Here is an 18,238-nt window from a genome sequence, read left to right on the forward strand (position 1 = left end):
TATCGGAGCATACCACCATCACAGCGAGAGGGGTCATACAAAAGGCGTATACCCTGATGACCCGACTATCGATCACAGCCCGAGGGATTTGCACGAAAGGCGCTTTGTGACCTGACTCATTCGGGATCATCGACTCGCCGTGCTTTTGCCTCGAAGGCTGTGCAACGTGAACGGGAAGCGGTCAAATGGTGGTGGCTTACGCCCAAGCTTAGAAGGAGCCCTGACTTGCTCGCTAGGTAGATGGCTGTCTAGGATATGGAGCCGTCGACTCTACGGCCGTCATCTTGGGCTGTCCGAATCACCCGCCGGTTCGGGGGAATATCTTGAAAACATAATACTATGATTAATACGAAGTCAGCATACCCCGTCGGTTGAGTTTTTGTTATGCCACCTCGTGTCTATCTATCTAGCCGTCATTAAACGCAACGGGGAGTGCCTTGTCTCCGGTCTGATGGATATGCATGTCTAATATAGGTGCTACGGATACGGGGTGTTACGGTTGGCATCGGCCCGCCTACGAGGACAATGTCTGGGTATATATATGTCCCTAGAGAGGGACGGGCCGGTCTTGGTTGCTATCGAATACTCAAGTTGTGGCTTTGTCAGTCTCTACTCTCCGGGACCGCAGCTATGTTTTGGATATCGCTCTTCGTTCTAGCGGGTCAGGTTGCCCCCGCTACCGCCTCACAGCTACCCGTCAAACTAGAGACTCGCTCGGAGCTCGACTCGCGCCTCGCAAACGTCCATGTGTCCTTTGAGGCGCCGCTTGGCGGCGTTGTAACATATACCTATGGCCGGTGCGATAGCACGCAGCTTCATGAGGCTCACCATACCATTTTCCGAGGCGCCGGTGGGAACGACTCGAGGCTGGTATGGATCTTGCCGGATGATGCGGGATCCGATGGATGCATTTCAGCATGGGATGAGAGAGGAAGCCTCGTCGGCCGCAGCGAGCCTCAACGGCTAAGTAAAAGGACTCTTAAGAGACACGACCCCCACCGCATCGAGATGACGAGTGCTAATGGTATCGATGCTTGGGGCCCGTGGTTCGACGGAGTCGAGCTGCTCAAGAACAAAAACCACGGCGGCGTTGACGTCGCGAAGGCCAAGTCAAAAGACGTCGTGATCGTGGGCGCTGGAATGTCTGGACTGATGACATACTTGGTCCTTCATCAAGCCGGTCTAACGAACATCAGCATCGTCGAGGCTACTCAGCGTTTGGGCGGTAGAGTTCATACCGAGTATCTATCAGGGGGCCCATTCGACTATTCGTATCAGGAAATGGGCCCCATGAGGTTCCCTGAGACGGCAATATACTCGAACCAGACATACAATATTACGGATCACCAGATGGTCAGACAGTCGCTTCTACTTGTTGTCGTTAGCATCTACTAACAATAACCAGGTGTTCCAACTGGCCAGAGAGATGAATAGAATTAACAATTACGATCGGAACCTCAGCGTCGATTTCATCCCCTGGATCCAGTCGAACCCCAACGGGCTGTACTATTACGATGGCATCAAACTCGACACAGGACTACCCCCGACTCGCGCTCAGATCGCTGCAGACCCCTCTCTCCAAATCATACGTCCTCTGGACCCGTCAACGCAGGCATTATCGGACAAGATCAGCACCATCACTTCTAACGAGACGTTCATGATCGAAGTGGCAACCAACATGTTCAGGGCTCACAGAGACTTTTTAGGTGAGCACCCGATGGTCACGCTGGTCTATACGTGTTTCTGACAAAATACCAGTCAATGGCCTTGGTGGTCTCGGCGGCGACACTTGGTAAGATATACACATTTGTTTCTCCGCCTCACGTCAGATTTAGGACTCGGGGACCTCCCTGCGTGCTCCCCATTCCTTGCGACTCTCGAGCGAGGCAGTCATTAACTCTAAGACGCGAACAGGTCCGAGTTTGCTTACATGGTTAACTACCTGAAGGCGACTCTCAACGACACCGATGTCCTCGGTGGCGGTGCCGCTACCTTCTGGGACGCCGTAAGCTCGCCCTCTGATCACATGAAACGGAGGCGGCTCCTCATGCTGACCTTTCTACCGCATAGATTTACGAGGGCGTGTACTTTGGTGCGACGACATGGAAGACCATAGACGGAGGTACGTATGTCTTTTATCAACACCCGTTGCTAACCGTCTTACCGTATAACCAACGTAGCTCACCACTACTAGGCTTAAACCGACTACCACTATCATTCCACCCGCTAGTGGACAATGTGACAGCCCTGAACCGCAAGATCGAGCGGGTCCAATGGTTTGACGACGCTCGGCGCGTCAACCTACAGTGGAGGAACAACTATACCGACACCGTCTTCCAGAACGCCTCGTACGACTATGCCGTATTTGCGCTACCGTTCTCCATCGTTAAGAAGTTTAGACTCCCGTGTAAGTCCCCAGCTCTGACAGTTGCATTTCCCTACCTCGTCTGAATGGAGACGAACGGCATCTATACGTATGGTACACATGTATTGATCAGGTTTCCTCGGCCGGTATAGACCTACCCCGGACTATCACCAACGCGATCAATAACCTGCCCTTTGCGTCTGCGTGCAAGGTGGCGCTCGAGTACTCGTCGCGCTTCTGGGAGCACTACGAGAACCCGATCGTGGGCGGTTGCTCGACAGCAACCGACATCCCAGGAATCGGGTCGATCTGCTACCCATCGTATGGCCTCTCGGGGAACCGCAGCCGCGATGGGCCCGCGAGCCTGCTCGCCTCGTACGCGACGGGCGACTGGGCCACGCGCTGGGCGTCGGTGCCCGAGGACGAGCACGTCCGCTACGTGCTCGACGCGATGGCCGAGATCCACGGCCCGGACGCCTATAAACTGTACACGGGTAACTACCGCCGCCGCTGTTGGGTGCTCGACCCATATGAGGGCGGCGGCTGGGCTAGCCCCACAGTCGGGCAGCACCAGCTCTACCTACCCGAGTACTTCAGGACGTACAACAATGTGGGTTGAATCCGATGCCAACCCTTTCCTCGTCCCCTTACCTTCATTTTATGGTACATACCTCTGCGAGGAAGAATGGAACGGGTTACCCCTATCCATCGCAACGGGTAAATTAATAAAGGTTTACCGTGACTAACGACCGCCTTCCTTCGGAGCAGATGATCTTCGTTGGCGAGCAGACGTCCTACACCCACGCGTGGATCTCCTCGGCGCTCGAGTCGGGCATCCGGGGTGGTGTTCAGCTGCTTCTCGGTGAGTCATAGATCCTGTTCCCCCCCCTTGCTCGCCCCCCTTCTTCGTGTATGTTCGTCTGCTGACGGCAAGGGGAAACCCCCCCTAAGAACTCGGCCTCGTCGACGAAGCGAAGGACACGGTCCGTAAGTGGATGGCCAGGTGGATCTCTGTCGTAAGTCCTACTCCTCATCTCACTGGAGGCATGTGACACTAACCGCCGGCCGCAGTAAGTAAACATGTCCTGTCCGGGGTTGGGTGGATAGGGGCTCGAATTTTTGCCGTCGCGGCGGCGCCGGCCTCGGCCTCGGTATACCTATAGGCGCATATAGCCCCTGAGCTACACTAGTTAGATGTATATGACTTATCTGTGGGGGAAGACGCGGATGCCCATATACATTAGATAGACCAACTCTCTCCAGCCTCCCGGTGGCAGGGCCATGCCATCTGCAACACAATTTATCGTCGGAATATTCATAGCCGCTCCTTCGCAATGCTAGTGCTTATCTTGTTCGACGCACCCCGTGCTCCACGCCCGCTTAGCTCCGCTGAAATACAGAGGGGATCGGCAACGGTGAGCAGCACTAGGTTGCCGTAGGTAGCGCTAGCTTCTCCTCGTGGCGGCGCCCTGTCTGCCTAAGCCTCGGGAGACGAAGCCTCGCTGGGCCTATTCACCGTCGATGGATCCTAGGTAAGCACCCGGAACTACGTACTTACGTCTGCGTCGTCGTCACTCTCTCCAACGAATCCTTGTATTTGAGGGCTACCTATATAATACCTAGGTCCTATGGAAAACACCGGCCTGCCCCAAATCCCTCTCCCTTTTTTCCGTGCCATGCTCGTACCTCGCGAATGTCATAAGTACCTACCTACCGTCATCCGTTCTCGCCTTCGAGCCAAACCGAATGCCAAATGTTTTCCCGTGGGAGATCCTCCCTGCTCTAAGCCCAGCCATGGCCACGCGGGTGAAATGCAGGCGTCTAAATTACCTAGTTTTTAACATGGCAGCGTACCAATCGTAGCGAAACGGACTTGTAAATGCTCCAGAACCAAGCAAAAAGCAAGCAAAGCAAAAAGAAAAGGAAAAAAATGCTGTGCAAATTGCCAGATGGTAGGCAGGTAGGTACGTAGGGTAGGTAGTGACTGGGGGTTTCGAGGGCTGAGCGCCCCCCGCCTACACCAGAGTCAGTTCCCCGAACTCCTGGCCCTCGCGGCCTTCCAGCGCCTCGCCCTGCATGAAGCCGTGGAGGTACGTGCCCCCGACGAGAGTATACGCGCCCCAGGGGGCCGGCCGCAGGATGAGAGGCACCCTCGAGCCCTGGACGATCCAGACGGAGTCGCCCTGCCGGCAGGACAGCGAGCCGCAGCCGAGGTGGCCGCGGGCGGTCCGGAACAGGCGCAGGTGCGGGGAGTGGGCGAACGAGGTCTCGAACTCGGCGGCGCGGCGCCTCTGGGCGTCGGTGGGCGGGCGCGGGCGCGGCAGGCCCATCCACACCTCGAACGCGCCCTCCCAGGGCTGGCGGATCGGCACCTGGCCGCTGGGGTCGGTGTCGATGAGGAGGGTGCGCCAGAAGGCGTCCCGGTGGTCTCGCGTCGGGTCGTCGCGCTCCAGCTCGCGGACGAGGTCCAGCCAGTCGGCGCAGTCCCTGGCGCTGCTGACCTCGGCCTTGGTCGCCCCGACGCGACTGACGGTGTCGAGCTCGAACCCGCGCACGATCAGGGCGCGGCTCCCCCGGACGATTTTGAAGCACGGCCGCTCGCCCGCGGCGCGATACCTTTCGTACCCGGTGATCCGAAGGCCGAGGTCCTTCCTCACGCTCCAGTCTGGTACCCACGAGGGCAGTTCAGGGTCGTTCCTAAATGCGTCTCCCTCGGCGTGGGCGAGAAGGTGCAGGTGGTCCGTAGTTTTGAGAATATATATTGCGACTCCGATGTACAGCATCGTAAGGCTACTGTCATAATTGGGGTATAGGGAGCTGGGGTAGTTATTCCCCTGGGGAATCGTCAAGCCGACTAGCGAATACACCTTGTCGTGGTTCTTCGATGCCTCGTAGGTCCGGCATCGGATGAGGCTGTGCAGCAGAACATCCCCTTTCGCTGCTAGGACGTCTCTCTTTATCGCCGCTAGCTTCGCGGGGTTCTTGTAGGAGAGCAAATCAACCCCGAAGTTGTCGGGAAGGCTTCCCTGAAACGTGTTTATGTGTACCTTCTTGGACATGAGGTGCGAGGCGGCGACGATGTTGTCCCATCTGAAAGGGTAATCGCCGCACAACATCCTAGTGCGACGACTTAGCACGAACTCCTGAACTACCCATGCACGCGTAAACCAGGCCCTCCCAAAGAGCAGAGCCAGCGCGGTCCAGTATTCACGAGAGTTGAGATCCCCCAGCAAGTCGGGGTGGCGCTGCTCGTGGGTGATTGAAGGTGTGATGGAGTCCATGTCTTCCTTGGAGAGCCCGCTCAGTTTGTCTACCAGCTTCCATGCATACGGCGTGAATTCATCGGCAGCACCAAGCCATATTATGACACGATCGGCCGAACGGTAGATATCCGCCATGATGCTGACTTGTCCGCAGAGCTCTTCACGGTCATCCTGGTTCACGCATATCGCGTCCGCCCACAGGTCTTGGCCATAGTAGCGGTTCTTCTCCAGCTGACTGAGGCAATTGAAGAGGTTCTTCGTCACCAGCAGCGGCCTACCATTGCAGGTTATGGGGCAGTTTCTTTCGTCATTCATCCCCTTCCTGGCCTCTTCTCGTGTGGTGGGGCCCCATGTGTAGGAGAGAGCGTGATAAGATGACCTCTGAGCGCTGTCGAACTCGATAGTTCGTATCTGGCAGGAGGGCAGGCCATGGACTTTTGTCGGGAGGAGTCGGAGTACTCGGATGGTTCGAGATTGAGGGTTTCCTTGTTTGGGATTAAGTGGCACGCTGGAATAAGAGAATCGACCGTTCCTTTCTCGACATCCCGGTTCCGTCTGCGTGTTCTTTGATCGCAGCCCGTCCTTGACCTGTCGGGTTCGACTCCCCATCGGTAGACAATGGCCCAGACACAGCATTCCAACAAAGCGAAGAAGCACACAATCGATTGTCTGGGGCGGACAACAAAGAGAAGACGCTTCGAGTCGAGCGCCTCAAGACGATTTTATCTCCGGTGTCCTCGACCCCAAGAGCGGTTTTAGATGAGTGGCGCACGCCATTAAGCACCCGGCCTGCCTCTGCCAACCACACTCCGACCTAAGCGCTCGGCCCTACCACAGAACCCACGAATGATGTGTAAGACGCTTACTTTTTCCGCAGCAGTTACGTGGTTCGGGTTCGGGGCGACCCCTTGCAGAGCTGCCCCAGAGCTAGGTTAGACCCAGCTGTGAGGCACATCCGGAGAGAGAGAGAGAGAGAGGGCAAGGTAAGGGGGAGAGAGTGCGGAGAGAGAGAACCATTCCTCGTATGCAGCTGTCGACTATCCGCGAACAACTGGGAGAGGGGTGGTTACGTAGGTATACCTAGGCCGTAGGGGAATGTGCCGGGTATTAGCCCACGAGGGAGGTTGCAGGTAGGGAGGTTACCTATGTAGGTAGGCGGTAAAACATAGACCCGGCGTCGTTCTACCTTGCCGCGTAGGAAATCCTCTATATAAGCCTATACCTACCTATCTACAAGTCGTACAAAGCAGGCGCTTACGTTTTATGCAACAATTACCCAGGTACCTACCTATATGCCCGATGCGCTTCGAAGGCGCTTTTCAGCTTCATAGTTCGACTCCGCAGCCATCTCGCAACAGCCCCGGAACTCAGGGGGAGGGGGGAGAGGGTTCAATACCCTCTATAGCATGAAGGAGATGTTTAGCAACGACTGAAAGCCGTAGCTAACGAATTCGCAAAGAGCCAGCACCTACCTAAGAACTGGTTTTTTTTTTTCGACATGCCATCTGTCTTTAAGTCTACTCTCTCCCAACCCTGCTGGCTCGGCTTTTATGAAAATTGCTCGCTGCTTACGATAACCCTTTACGTGCTCCCGAGGTAGGCATACGCCCAGATTAGTGTGTATAACAACAGGCAGCTGGCCTAGCTTTGTAGCATTTCTCGTCCGACCCGAAGAAGTAGGTACCTATTTGCATTCCTCTTGACTTCTTCCTTCTTCCCCTTTCCTTCTTCTCTTTTCTACCACGTTTACAGAGACAAAAAGCGAGGAGAGAGGCACGGGAGATACTAACTAGAGAGCATGTCTTGACTCTTTACCGCTTCCGTCCATGGCGGAGGTTGTCCGAGTTAAGTATTCAGTAGGTAGGTACTATGTCGATTACGTAAAGCAATTATAGGTAGGTACATATCTCTCAAGTTGTAGGTAGCATGTCGGCGATTACGTTTCAAGCAAACATACCTTTGCTCCTCTACATCGCAATTTTTATCCTACTTTTTATCGTCCTGGGGATGCTTATGATGCCGTCGACCAAGTCGTTCACGTACCAGGCCGTGCCTGGATTCTTCCGCCACGATAACGAACCGACCGGACCTCAATTCCGAGCGGTACGTCTTAAGCTACTACTGATTCACCCAATCTAGATAGGCACTTACTGGGGATTAGACTACGCAGCCGAGCTTGGGCCTGATCGACCGTTCTTATGAAACGGACAGCGCCTTTGACCCTGAGGGAAAGAAGACCCAATGGGAGCGGTTCGTTCATTTTCTGGAACAGCAAAACCGGGCAGGACGGGGTGGTGTCCTGTACAAGCTAGTCTTCGTCATCAGACACGGCGAGGGACACCACAACGTGAAGGAAGCTGAGGTGGGGCGTCACGCGTGGGATGTAAGTTTATAGGATCGGCATCGCTCCTAGATACGAGTTGCTAAACCGGACTGGCAAGGCTCACTGGTCGCTGCTCGATGGCGACGGCCGCGTCACCTGGTCCGACGCGAAGTTGACGGAAAAGGGGAAGCAACAAGCCCAGGTACTGAATGCCTTCTTGCGGGAGTCGGTAGCGAGCGTGAAGATGCCGACCCCGCAGACGTACTACACCAGCCCGCTCGCTCGCTGCCTCGAGACGACGCGGATTGCCTACTCGGGGCTTGACTTGCCGGCCGATCGGCCCTTCGTGCCCATCGTTAAGGAGGGCTTGCGGGAGCGCTACGGGGAGCACACGTGCGACCGCCGCAGCACGCGAAGTTGGATCGCCTCCAGCTACCCGCAATACGTAATCGAGCCGTCTCTGACGGAAGACGACGAGCTGTGGAAGCCGGACCGGCGAGAGACCGCGGCCGAGGTGGTGGATCGGGTCAAGCATCTCCTCGACGACATCTTCACCCACGACGACAAGCACATCATCTCCTTCACGGCCCATTCGGGGCTTATCCGAGGCCTGTACGAGGCTGTACAGCACAACGATGTCTGGGTGTCGGCGGGTGCGTTGGTGCCGGTGCTGGTCAGGGCGGAGCGGGTCGGGGCGTGAGCGGGAGGGAGGCCAGGGAGAGGGGGGAAATCTGACGGACTGGAGATTTGACGGTGGAGACCTGACAGCGACGATATCTAGCGGTTGGTACCTTAGGAGGTAGGTATCCGGGTGGTTAGAACACAATCGAGTCACCACGTGCAAACCCGAACGCTCTCCTGCCCTGTCCTCGTTGCCTCCCCCCTTCGAGTGCATGCGCCTACCCGGTTTGGTCCCGGCCTAGACCTGTAAGAAGTCTGGCAGGTGCGACGGCTGGCTCCGGGGTTGTTGTGTGGCCAAGGAAACTGCTCTCTGCCGTACTTCGGCTGCTCCTTCCTAGCTCTGCCTCTTCGGAGCAGCTTGTCGTGCCTTCTTGCACTACGGCGAATGAGCCTTCCCTGCCATGTCCAAGGTACGTCAAGAAGGACGTCATCTAATCCAGACGGGCATTTGGTAGGTATCTAGGCATGTACCCCTTTTCATGCCGTCCGCCAACCTCACCACCACTACACGTCTCCTCCCTACCCGCCTTCTCTTCTCCGCACCTATTACTATTATGCGCAAGTATCCAGCCTAGTCCTTGGCCAAGAGCACCGGCCGACGCAAGAAACACACCTATATATTCCCGTCGGCTCCATCCCCCGCCATAGGTACCGCTAGCGACAGTTTCTTAACCAACCCGCGACATCGCAGCCCCGTCGCCTACCGCGATGTCCGCCCGCCTGCGCCCCGAGCAGGTCCCCACCCCCGTGAGGAGCGACTCGCCGCCGCGGGGCGTTACGCTCAAGCACCGGCTCTTCTGCGACGAGGGCGCCGACGAAGAAGCCGACCACGTCCGCCCGCCCGCCCCGAAGAAGCGCGCCCGGCACACGTGCTCGGTCGCGCCCCTCTTCGACCGGCACAAGGCGGCCCGGCCCGATGAGCACGACCGTCGCGCTCCCGGCTTCCTGGGCCCCGGCCGCCGCCAGCGCCGCAGCCCTTCCCCGGATCGCGAGTCGCCCCTGGCCGCCGAGCTCGACGGTAAGCATCCCAGCGTGGCCGCACGCGCCCGCAAGTGCTGATATTCGCCTTCGCGCGCCAACAGCGCGCTACGCTCACCTCCGCGCGACGCTCCGCAGCGCCGCCCATGCGGGCCTCGCCGAGGCCGAGGCCGAGCTGTCCGCGGGCGTCGACGCCAGCGTGCGTGCGAGCCGCGAGCGCGCCGCCGCGCTCGAGTCCCAGGTCGCGCGGCTGCTGACGCCCCTGCGCGACCTGTCGGTCGACTACACGGCGACGGGGGCCGACGGACGCCAGCGCACCGCCGCCGTCGCGATCCGGTCGGCCGTCGCCGCCTTCGAGGCCGAGCTCTCCTCTGCCCGGGACGACCTCGACCGCCTCTGGGCCGAGCGCGACGCCGCGCAAGCCGAGATCGAGGCCCTCGGCCGCGAGGTGCTACAGGGGCACCCGCCCCAGCTGGCGTCGCTTCGAAAGGGTGATAGGCAAGGTGAGGGCACCGGTGATGGCGAGAAGGGGAAAGAGAAGGAGGAGTCAGGAGAGAGGGCTATTGTTCAGGCCGAGCTCGGCGCCGAGCTAGACCGGGCCGGCGACGAGGCCATCGAGGAGATGGCGCTGTACGAAGACGTAGGTTCTACACCTCCCCCCCTCGGGCCTTTCATCCGCCGTGGAGCCCCGCTGATGGTCATTTACGGAATCCGAAGTGAAGCGCTAATCGGGCTCTAGAAATTCCTCAAAGAGATAGAAAACGAAGGGGGGAACATCCTGCGCTTCGTCCTGGGCCACTGAGGGCGCGCTGGCGGAAATCACCTCTGGTGTTGTGTGTGTAACAGTCTAGAAGGGGCGGGGTTCCGCGGCCGAGAGGGAAAAGGGGCTTCGCTAAGCTAGGTAGGTAATCGAGGAATGCCCCCTCTAAAGGGGGCATATATAAGCGCTGTAGCAAAGCAAATACTTGAGACATCTGTACAGGTATTATAGCTACCGAGGGATATCAGAGGTGATAATAACGCCGTCAACCCATCGTCCCTCTTCGTCGTTACATATTGTACGCGTCGAAGCCCTCCCCACACGAGCCATTCTCGTAATATTATGTTTTGAGATGGTAGAGGTAATAGCGCCCGGCTCTCACCGGCATGTGTATTCGGGTATCTGGCCGCTCCCCGGCTGATGGACGAATCGTCGATGCACTGGGGTCATTTTCACGATCCCGCCTTTTTCAGCAGGTACATTGATTGCCTATTATCCATTCTTCTCCTCTATTTTTCTGCCCCGTCTGGGCGCATGATATGCATCTATCTACCTCATCATAGGTATCTAATAATGCCGCGCCTGTGGATGCTTCCTCATAACATCCCACTTCACGCAATGAGAAAGAATGCCGAAACCTGCATATATCGACTAACCGGTTTTGTCCGGCTTCTTCGCTCTCTTCCCGCTCGTATGTAAAACGCATAGGTATGTATACCACCGGAAGTGGAACCAGGGAAGGGGAGCAGGGAGGAAGCAAAATCACAAATTCCACTTGGACACGTGGAAATGCAGAGTGTTATACCGATCGATCAGTCCCGTAACCCGTCGAGGTGGCTGCAGAGAACTGTATAGGTACCTAGGGAGTACTAAGAGAGATATCGCGCCACAATGCGCATAGTCACCATTTTCATCACAACTCCCTACGTAGTGGAAACTCAATGGTAACAGGATAGGTGTATATATAAAAAAAGGGGGTGAGACGAGGAAGAAAATAGCACCTGCATTTTTTTCCTCAACCGCCCACATCTAAGAGCAGAGGCCTGGTGAGCTCCTGGTATATATCGCAGCGCAGCGTAACCGAACATAGTAAACGGCTAAGCCTATCCGTCAGGTTGTTACCGTGCAGGTTCGAACGAGAGGATGCCGTCTCACCCTTGGCGCTTTCTCGCGCAGCTAATACTAAGCAAAACGCCGCGCAGGAGTCCGACGACATCTCAGAGGATCGGTGGACGAATCACTCGCGCCAAGAACGATGCACGCATCCCCCATAAAGCAAAAGCCGCCACCTCATCCCCTTCTCCCTCTGAGTAACGAATCATTCCTCGTCCAGTGACACGCGATAGTACAGGATATCCGCACGCGGGGCGATCGGATGGGAAGTTCGTACGACCGGCGGGGATGGCTTGGAAGGTGATTCGGTATCCCACTAGAGAAGCTGTCTACGGACATGCAACCACAGCGGCGCGTCGTCGTCGTCGTCGTCGTCGTCGTCGCCGGGGTCCCCGGCTTACCGCCTCTCTTGCACGACGACGCCCCACGGGTGTTCAACGTTTCCGTACATGACATCTGCGAGCCATTTCTTTAGCTTGAGGCTGTATAGACCGCCTTCACCCGCCTTGCCCATAGGAATCTGGATGTCTTGCCCGCGATGGTGGATGAGCGATACGGGACAAACGAAATACTGTAGATGAAGCTGTCAAAAACGCGTATCTGCACTGTGGACATATAAAATGGATTGTCGACCCTAAGATACACATAGATATAACGGGGGTAAAGGCTTACCGCTGTACCAGCTGCGAAGGTTTCCAGGAGCCTGCCCTCCGAGTCGGCGTCTATCACATCCTGAATTGTGTATGGCCTCTCTACCACCTCAACCTCACCAGCGAGGTGCTCACGAGCAAATTGCAACACGCTACGTCTAGTGACGCCGGGAAGGATCAGCCTATCGTCTAATGGTGCCGTGACCAACTCGGTCCTTCCCTCCTTGTTCTTCCAGACGACGAAGAAGTTGCTCGCACCGGCCTCGGTGCAATAGGCCTCGCTACCATAAAGCCACAAGATCTGGCCGAATCCCCTGGCACGGGCTTCTGCGGTTGCTAGGAGAGAGGGGCCGTAGTTGGCGCCAACCTTCGCGTATCCGAAGCCGCCAACCCAAGCGCGTACCATGTCGTCCGGCGATGTGTGAAGTTTCAAACCCCCCGGCGGACGGTCCAGGATGGGCATGTAGCTGGCGATGATGTAGAGAAGGGCCTCGGACGGCGCCTGCACGCCAAGCTGAGCCTGCGTTCCGATAAAGGTGGGACGCAGGTAGATAAAGCTGCCGGGACGGTCGCGGGGGAGCCATTTGGGTCCATCGACAGCCATCAGTGCTATGATCAATTTCTCGACCTCAGCAGGAGAGAAGGCTGGTAAACTTATGCGCAAAGATGACGTGAGGAGACGGGCAGCGTTGCAATCGGGCCGGAAGAGACGCAACTTTCCATCAAACCCGCGATAGGCCTTGAGACCTTCGAAGCACTCGGTCGCATAGTGAAGCACGGAAGCGGTGGGCATAAGAGCTAGGGGGCCGTAGGGTCTCAACTCGGGTGTCTCCCAGCCGGATTTGGATGTCCATTTAACGGTGATCATGTGGTCGGTGCAGACCGTAGCGCCATCGATCGAGTGGACATCGGGGGGCGGGACGCCACGGGATAGCGTGGTGAAAGTATAGGTCAACTTAGAGGCATCTATGTCCTGGAGGTTCGGACGAGACACGCCACTCCCGTGCCCACTTGGTGTGTGGATGTGTTGGTGGCCGTTTGTGCTCCCGGTAGATAGACCGTTCTCGGCCATGATGTGCTCAACGGCAGCAGAGGTCAGGTCGGCATCGCCTCTGCCATTGGGCACAGTTGGTGGAGCAGCAGAGGGAGGCATGGCTTGTGAGTTAGTGTTGTGTATCCTTGGGCGAGTGGTAAGAAGAATCTATCTAGAGGAAGAGAAGGAACACAGGGGGAAGCATTCAGCGTTGGAGTGGGACTAGATGAAGGGAAGGTATAAATAAGAACGACGGACAAGCTCTTCGGACGCACCGAGTAGTCATATAGTAGGAGCATAAACGGACCGTTAGGAGTCAATGGCCAATCGGCGACCCGGCTGCTAGCTCTAACTCGGTTCCCCGTCTAGAGCGAAAATATCGTGATTGGGAGGTTCCGCACCCCGTCGTATTAAGGAAATCATTGACATGCCTAGTGCGTAGGGCGTGACCCCTACCACGGCCTGTCTAGGGTTCTCCAGCACCGGCACGCTGGAGACCCATTTAGAGCCTACCCAACCCAATGGGGACAAGAGGAAGTGCAGATTCTGCAATATTCTCCATCGCACTAATTGGCTGGATTCCGGCTGACGAGGCTAGTAAGCAGTTTGGCCATCTCGGTTACCTGCGAGGCCGCGTTTACACAGGCCCGGAACCAGTAGGAGGGTACTGGGGCGTGGAGAGCAGTGGGCGAGTTCCGGGCGAGACTACGTTGGCGTGTCGACATGGGAACTCTATAAGACGCCTCCGGGACAGGCCCCGGGCGGGATCCCATCGCTGCTGAACGGGATCGTGGCAACCTCATTGCCAACGCCCCGGCTGCATAGACCAAAACCCGTGTGGGAGGTAGAGTTGCGTCTGACGCCGTCCAATTCGTCCTCGGCAAGCGAATGGAGAGCTTCTGTACAGTCGGGCCAGCGTAGCATCATCGATGCCAAGTGTTCAAGTGACGGTGAACAAGCTTCCTAGCAAGATGGGCCAGATCGGCTTCCGCTTCTCGGACCGGCGCACCCACTCGAGACGAGGCAAAGAACCGAGCCCAAGATCGCAAGTCTCGATATACCTGAGTCATAGTAAATGATCGGCACAGCAAATGGCTGATATATTAAGATGATATCTCGCCCCTTCTTGTCCTTCTTGCCGCTCAAGGCTGAAGATGCACCGATTAGGCACTGCAGGCGACGGGGGCTGTTTATGAGGGGGGCGGTGATGAGCAGACGTGAGAGGTAGCCAAGACGACAAGGCGTTGTGGGATGTGTCCGCTGTCGGCCTCCAGGAGAGAGGATCGAGAAAGAGAAACTACCGCGCTTCGCAACAGTTCCGGGATGGAAAGGCCGCGGATTGCCGCCCATTGCCTCCTCTGGCCGCGCCTGCCTCGAGTCGGTGGGGACTTGGCGCGGCAGAGGGCTGCACGCAGGCTGGGAAGGGACTGCTTGACGTCAAACCTTGGCTTAGATTAGGTACCTACGTGCTGATGTACCTACCTACCTAAGCAGGTACTGTAGATACCTAAGGCTAGGTGCCCGGGTAGGTACCTAGGTACCTCTCTCTAGGCTGTGGCCTCCATAGTGACCTGCCTACCTAGGTAGGTATCCAGGTACTTAAGTAGACACTCAAGGTACCTACCTCCTGGGCAGGTATGAGTACCTAGGTATGGAGGTGCCTGAGTTAGGTGCTACGTGTTAAATATGACGTAAGCGGTGATAGGAGGTATAGCAGGCAGGTACACACCCAGCATCGCAGATCTCGAAGCGAGCCTCGTCGGACCATTTATACTACCCACGTAAGCAGATGGAATACCTGTGCCTGCCTATGAGTACCTTAGGTGCCTAGTTTATGGCCAATGACGTCAGTAGCAGTGGGAAGCACCGAAAGGAGTTGGAAGGTGGCACACCCGTAAGTAGGTACCCAGGTACCCAATTAAGCTATGCACATCGAGAGGAGTGAATCCCTTCCAGTTCCACCCACCCCTTTTCACCCACTACACATCTTACACATCTTCGTCCTGACACGTCTTCATCCCTACCCGCGGGCTTCTTCCTATGCGCAGGTGCCGTGGAGATCTCACATAATTCCATAAGCCACCACCAAACACCTACGTGCGCAGATAGCTATCGAACGCGGCGTCACGCCAACCAGCAGCCTCCCGTTATCCATGCGACCCGTCGAGCTGATAACTATAGGTTGGTGAGGAGTAGTCAGCTTCGATTCCGCCCGCCAACGTGTGGCCCCGATCACCTTGCCGCCGCATGTTCCGCTGGCTCGTAGTCCCTCCAGATCAGACCTTCCGGCACGTTTTCCCACTGCATCTCCCTATCAAGCAGCGCCGTCGCCTTCCTCCACTCCTCTCGTATCTGGTCGGCCTTCCGCGCGCTCCTCGGCTTGATGTTAGCCTCGAACGGCTCCGGCGTGACGAGCATGCCTCGTGATAAGGCATTCGTGTCGGGGGTGATCTCCTTCCCGCTTGTCTTATCGACGGCCTTCCCGAAGTCGAAGGCCCAGAGCAGCCGTGATATGGCTAGGAAGAGAGACCGGTCCGCGATATGCATACCCTGGCACAGACGACGCCCGGCGCCGAACGTGAAATGGTCACGCTTAGACACATCTGGGTTGGTGGCCGCTTCTTGCGAGGTTTGGCTGTCGTTGGCCCAGCGGGTCGGATCGAACCGTCGCGGATCCGGGTGCCGCTTCGGGTCGTTGTGAATCGCCCTACTCACCCGGGCGTATTATAAGTAGGTCATGCGATTTTGGGAATGTGTGGCTCTTTTACTTACCAGACATTATACATGACCTCAGCACCTTTCGGGATCTTGTACCCCATGTATTCGTCGTCGCGAGTAACCGCATGCGGTATGCCCATGATAGCCGTCGGCATCCAGCGTAGACTCTCCTTTACGCATCCCCGGATATACGGGAGATCGGGGACGTCGTTCAGATCTGGGAGGCGGTCTCCGCATACCCGATCAATTTCGGCCTGCGCAGCTTTGGACACCTCTGGGAAAATGACCATGGCCTGAACGAAGCCTATTAAAGTAGCTGCCGTCGTATCTGACCCGGCCTCCAGGAGCGTCCCGCTGACGTAGCAAGCAATATCGTCGGAGAAGTGCTGTTCTTCTTGCGCCCGAACGAGGTCGACGCAAAAGCACGGCTTGGTGACGAGGTCAGATTGCGTCCACCAACGGGGCCTCGTCTCTTACCTTGGCTATGCCCTGCCGAATCTTCCTTCGCGTCTCTAAGTAGTGTCCCTTGTATAGGTCTAGCTCCTGCCGGTGAAACTCCCTCGCACGCCTCTTCATAGGCACGAGAGCATCTGGAAGATGCCTCAGTATGGGGAAAATATCAAGCATGGCTGCGGGTTGCGACGCAGCGGCCTCGCTAAATTTATCGAACCCCTGAGTTCGGAGTTAGTGATGCCCAAAGCCGCCACCGAGTGACTAAACGCACATGGTAGAGTTGCAAGAGTTTCGGATCGTCATTCCTAGTGGTGCGGAATCCAAACAGCATCTGCGTGGACAGAGAGTTCGTGTATCTCCGAATGTGGCCGAAGAACTGAGAAGGGTCCTTGAGGAACCCCAAAAGCATCGCCTTGTTCTCAAGGTCTTGGTACGGGACGTAGGCTCGAGATGATACGATATTGAGACTATTATGTACGAGCTTGCGGACCATGCGCCACGTCTCGCCGTATTCCTATCCCCACCAGGTTAGACAGTCCACCGATGCTAGGCCACGGTTTGGCAACCTACCATGAGCACCATCCTATACCCGCCGCTAAGGACCCTTGCCAGGTAAAAGCCCTCTCTCGAGGAGTAAATGTTGCTGCGCTTATCCAACAGATCCTTGACCGCCGCATCGGATGAGAGGACTACGACGACCCGTGTGCCCAGAATGAGCGAGTATATCGGGCCATACTCCTGTGCCCATTTCTGAAACTGCAAATGGGGCCTTTCACTAGGGATCTGATGGATGTTTCCTATCAGAGGCAGTGTCGGGGGCCCGGGAGGGAATCCTTTCGGTCGCCGCCCAACTCGTCGGAGCCCGTAGGAGAGAAACACCATAATCGTCACCACCGCCGCCGCTACTGCTCCTGTGATAGGAGGCATCGAGACTGCCATGGTATGGGGGGTCTATCGAGTGCGATGCTTAGGATCGTGGGTCGAGAGGTATTGAGTTGACCAACGCCCGGTTGAACAGGGCGGAGTTGAGAAATCTTAAGTTGAGCGAGTGCGGACGGCCTTGGGTAGAGGTCTCATCCTCAAGCCCGTTTACTCACGACAGCCAGCCACGATTTAATATCGCTCAAGACTTGTCATAGTTACACAGGGGCATGATCAGCTAGATCAAGGCTAACCCGATGTTACGGACGACCCAATCCCCCCTCGATAAGCGGAGAAAGCACAACGAGTGGAGGCTGACCGGCAACTTGATGCGAATAAACCGTGGGATGGCTCAGTGCGTTGTATATGTTACGTCGTGATGACCGGCGCCTCGGTTGACCTATCAGACGGCTATGAACTGCGGCATGCGAGTTTGGGGACTGCAGGACTGAGTCCGCGTGTGGTTGGCAGATTCAACCTCGTCAACCGAATGCAGAAATCCAGACGTAGCAGCCAGATGAATGAATTGCCAAAACAAGGTAGGTAGGGATTTCCCCTCCCTGGGCCACATCCGAGAACGATCACAGTCGCCCCCAATGACGGCTGCCGCTCGTGTGTCCCATCCGACGAGAGGAACAACCTTTTTTTTGCTACGTGTAAGCTGGCATTGTGTGTCCCCAAAGTTACCTATGTTTAGTTATGAACACCCGGGACAAGCGGGTAGAGCCCCAGTCGAGGGGGAGAGTAGGTGTGGCGAGGAAGATACCTGGAGGTGGACATATCGTCGGATGGAATTCCCCTGCCAACACGGTTGTTCCGTGGCACACTGGGCAAAGAGCTTACTGGTGAGTCTTCCCGCCTTGGTAGATAATACGAGTCAAGAAGAGGCTTCGCCATACGACGGGCCGACGACGGCTAACACAAGATAGGCTAGAGGCGCTTACGGTTCAACTGATCGACGAGTAGACGTGATGCTCTCT

At 56.6% G+C, this 18,238-nt stretch overlaps 6 protein-coding genes across 6 annotated transcripts; 3 read left to right on the top strand and 3 right to left on the bottom strand.

Annotated features, from left to right (window-relative positions):
- Nucleotides 1-630: 630 nt before the first annotated feature.
- GGS23DRAFT_607031 (flavin-containing amine oxidoreductase) lies at nt 631-3,417 on the top strand (the record flags this gene model as incomplete). Its single annotated transcript, XM_051519983.1, has 9 exons — nt 631-1,353; nt 1,406-1,706; nt 1,759-1,792; nt 1,915-2,005; nt 2,071-2,122; nt 2,195-2,407; nt 2,518-2,975; nt 3,134-3,227; nt 3,317-3,417. The coding sequence occupies 9 exons, from the start codon at nt 631-633 to the stop codon at nt 3,415-3,417; spliced, it is 2,067 nt and encodes a 688-aa protein (XP_051369012.1).
- Nucleotides 3,418-4,293: 876 nt separating this feature from the next.
- Nucleotides 4,294-6,852, bottom strand: GGS23DRAFT_244412 (HET-domain-containing protein). The gene has a single exon (XM_051512198.1). It carries the CDS (start codon nt 6,262-6,264, stop codon nt 4,381-4,383), a length of 1,884 nt encoding a protein of 627 aa, XP_051369013.1. The 5' UTR covers nt 6,265-6,852; the 3' UTR covers nt 4,294-4,380.
- Nucleotides 6,853-7,644: 792 nt separating this feature from the next.
- GGS23DRAFT_607033 (phosphoglycerate mutase-like protein) lies at nt 7,645-8,651 on the top strand (the record flags this gene model as incomplete). The annotated part of the gene is made up of 3 exons (XM_051519984.1): nt 7,645-7,731; nt 7,790-8,011; nt 8,070-8,651. 3 exons carry the CDS (start codon nt 7,645-7,647, stop codon nt 8,649-8,651), a joined length of 891 nt encoding a protein of 296 aa, XP_051369014.1.
- A 689-nt stretch (nt 8,652-9,340) lies between these two features.
- GGS23DRAFT_599674 (uncharacterized protein) lies at nt 9,341-10,412 on the top strand (the record flags this gene model as incomplete). The annotated part of the gene is made up of 3 exons (XM_051518958.1): nt 9,341-9,650; nt 9,715-10,250; nt 10,350-10,412. The coding sequence occupies 3 exons, from the start codon at nt 9,341-9,343 to the stop codon at nt 10,410-10,412; spliced, it is 909 nt and encodes a 302-aa protein (XP_051369015.1).
- Nucleotides 10,413-11,668: 1,256 nt separating this feature from the next.
- On the bottom strand, nt 11,669-13,486 carry GGS23DRAFT_244669 (branched-chain amino acid aminotransferase). Its single transcript, XM_051512200.1, has 2 exons — nt 12,156-13,486; nt 11,669-12,054 (listed from the first exon to the last, which is right to left on the bottom strand). Exons 1-2 carry the CDS (start codon nt 13,284-13,286, stop codon nt 11,881-11,883), a joined length of 1,305 nt encoding a protein of 434 aa, XP_051369016.1. The 5' UTR covers nt 13,287-13,486; the 3' UTR covers nt 11,669-11,880.
- Nucleotides 13,487-14,926: 1,440 nt separating this feature from the next.
- GGS23DRAFT_244791 (cytochrome P450) lies at nt 14,927-17,527 on the bottom strand. The gene is made up of 5 exons (XM_051512201.1): nt 16,908-17,527; nt 16,609-16,851; nt 16,362-16,556; nt 15,939-16,312; nt 14,927-15,873 (listed from the first exon to the last, which is right to left on the bottom strand). The coding sequence occupies exons 1-5, from the start codon at nt 17,274-17,276 to the stop codon at nt 15,399-15,401; spliced, it is 1,656 nt and encodes a 551-aa protein (XP_051369017.1). The 5' UTR covers nt 17,277-17,527; the 3' UTR covers nt 14,927-15,398.
- Between the last annotated feature and the right edge of the window lie 711 nt (nt 17,528-18,238).

The sequence above is a fragment of the Durotheca rogersii genome, assembly GCF_024521655.1.
Source record: "Durotheca rogersii strain YMJ 92031201 chromosome Unknown GGS23scaffold_25, whole genome shotgun sequence".
Lineage (NCBI taxonomy): Eukaryota > Fungi > Ascomycota > Sordariomycetes > Xylariales > Xylariaceae > Durotheca > Durotheca rogersii.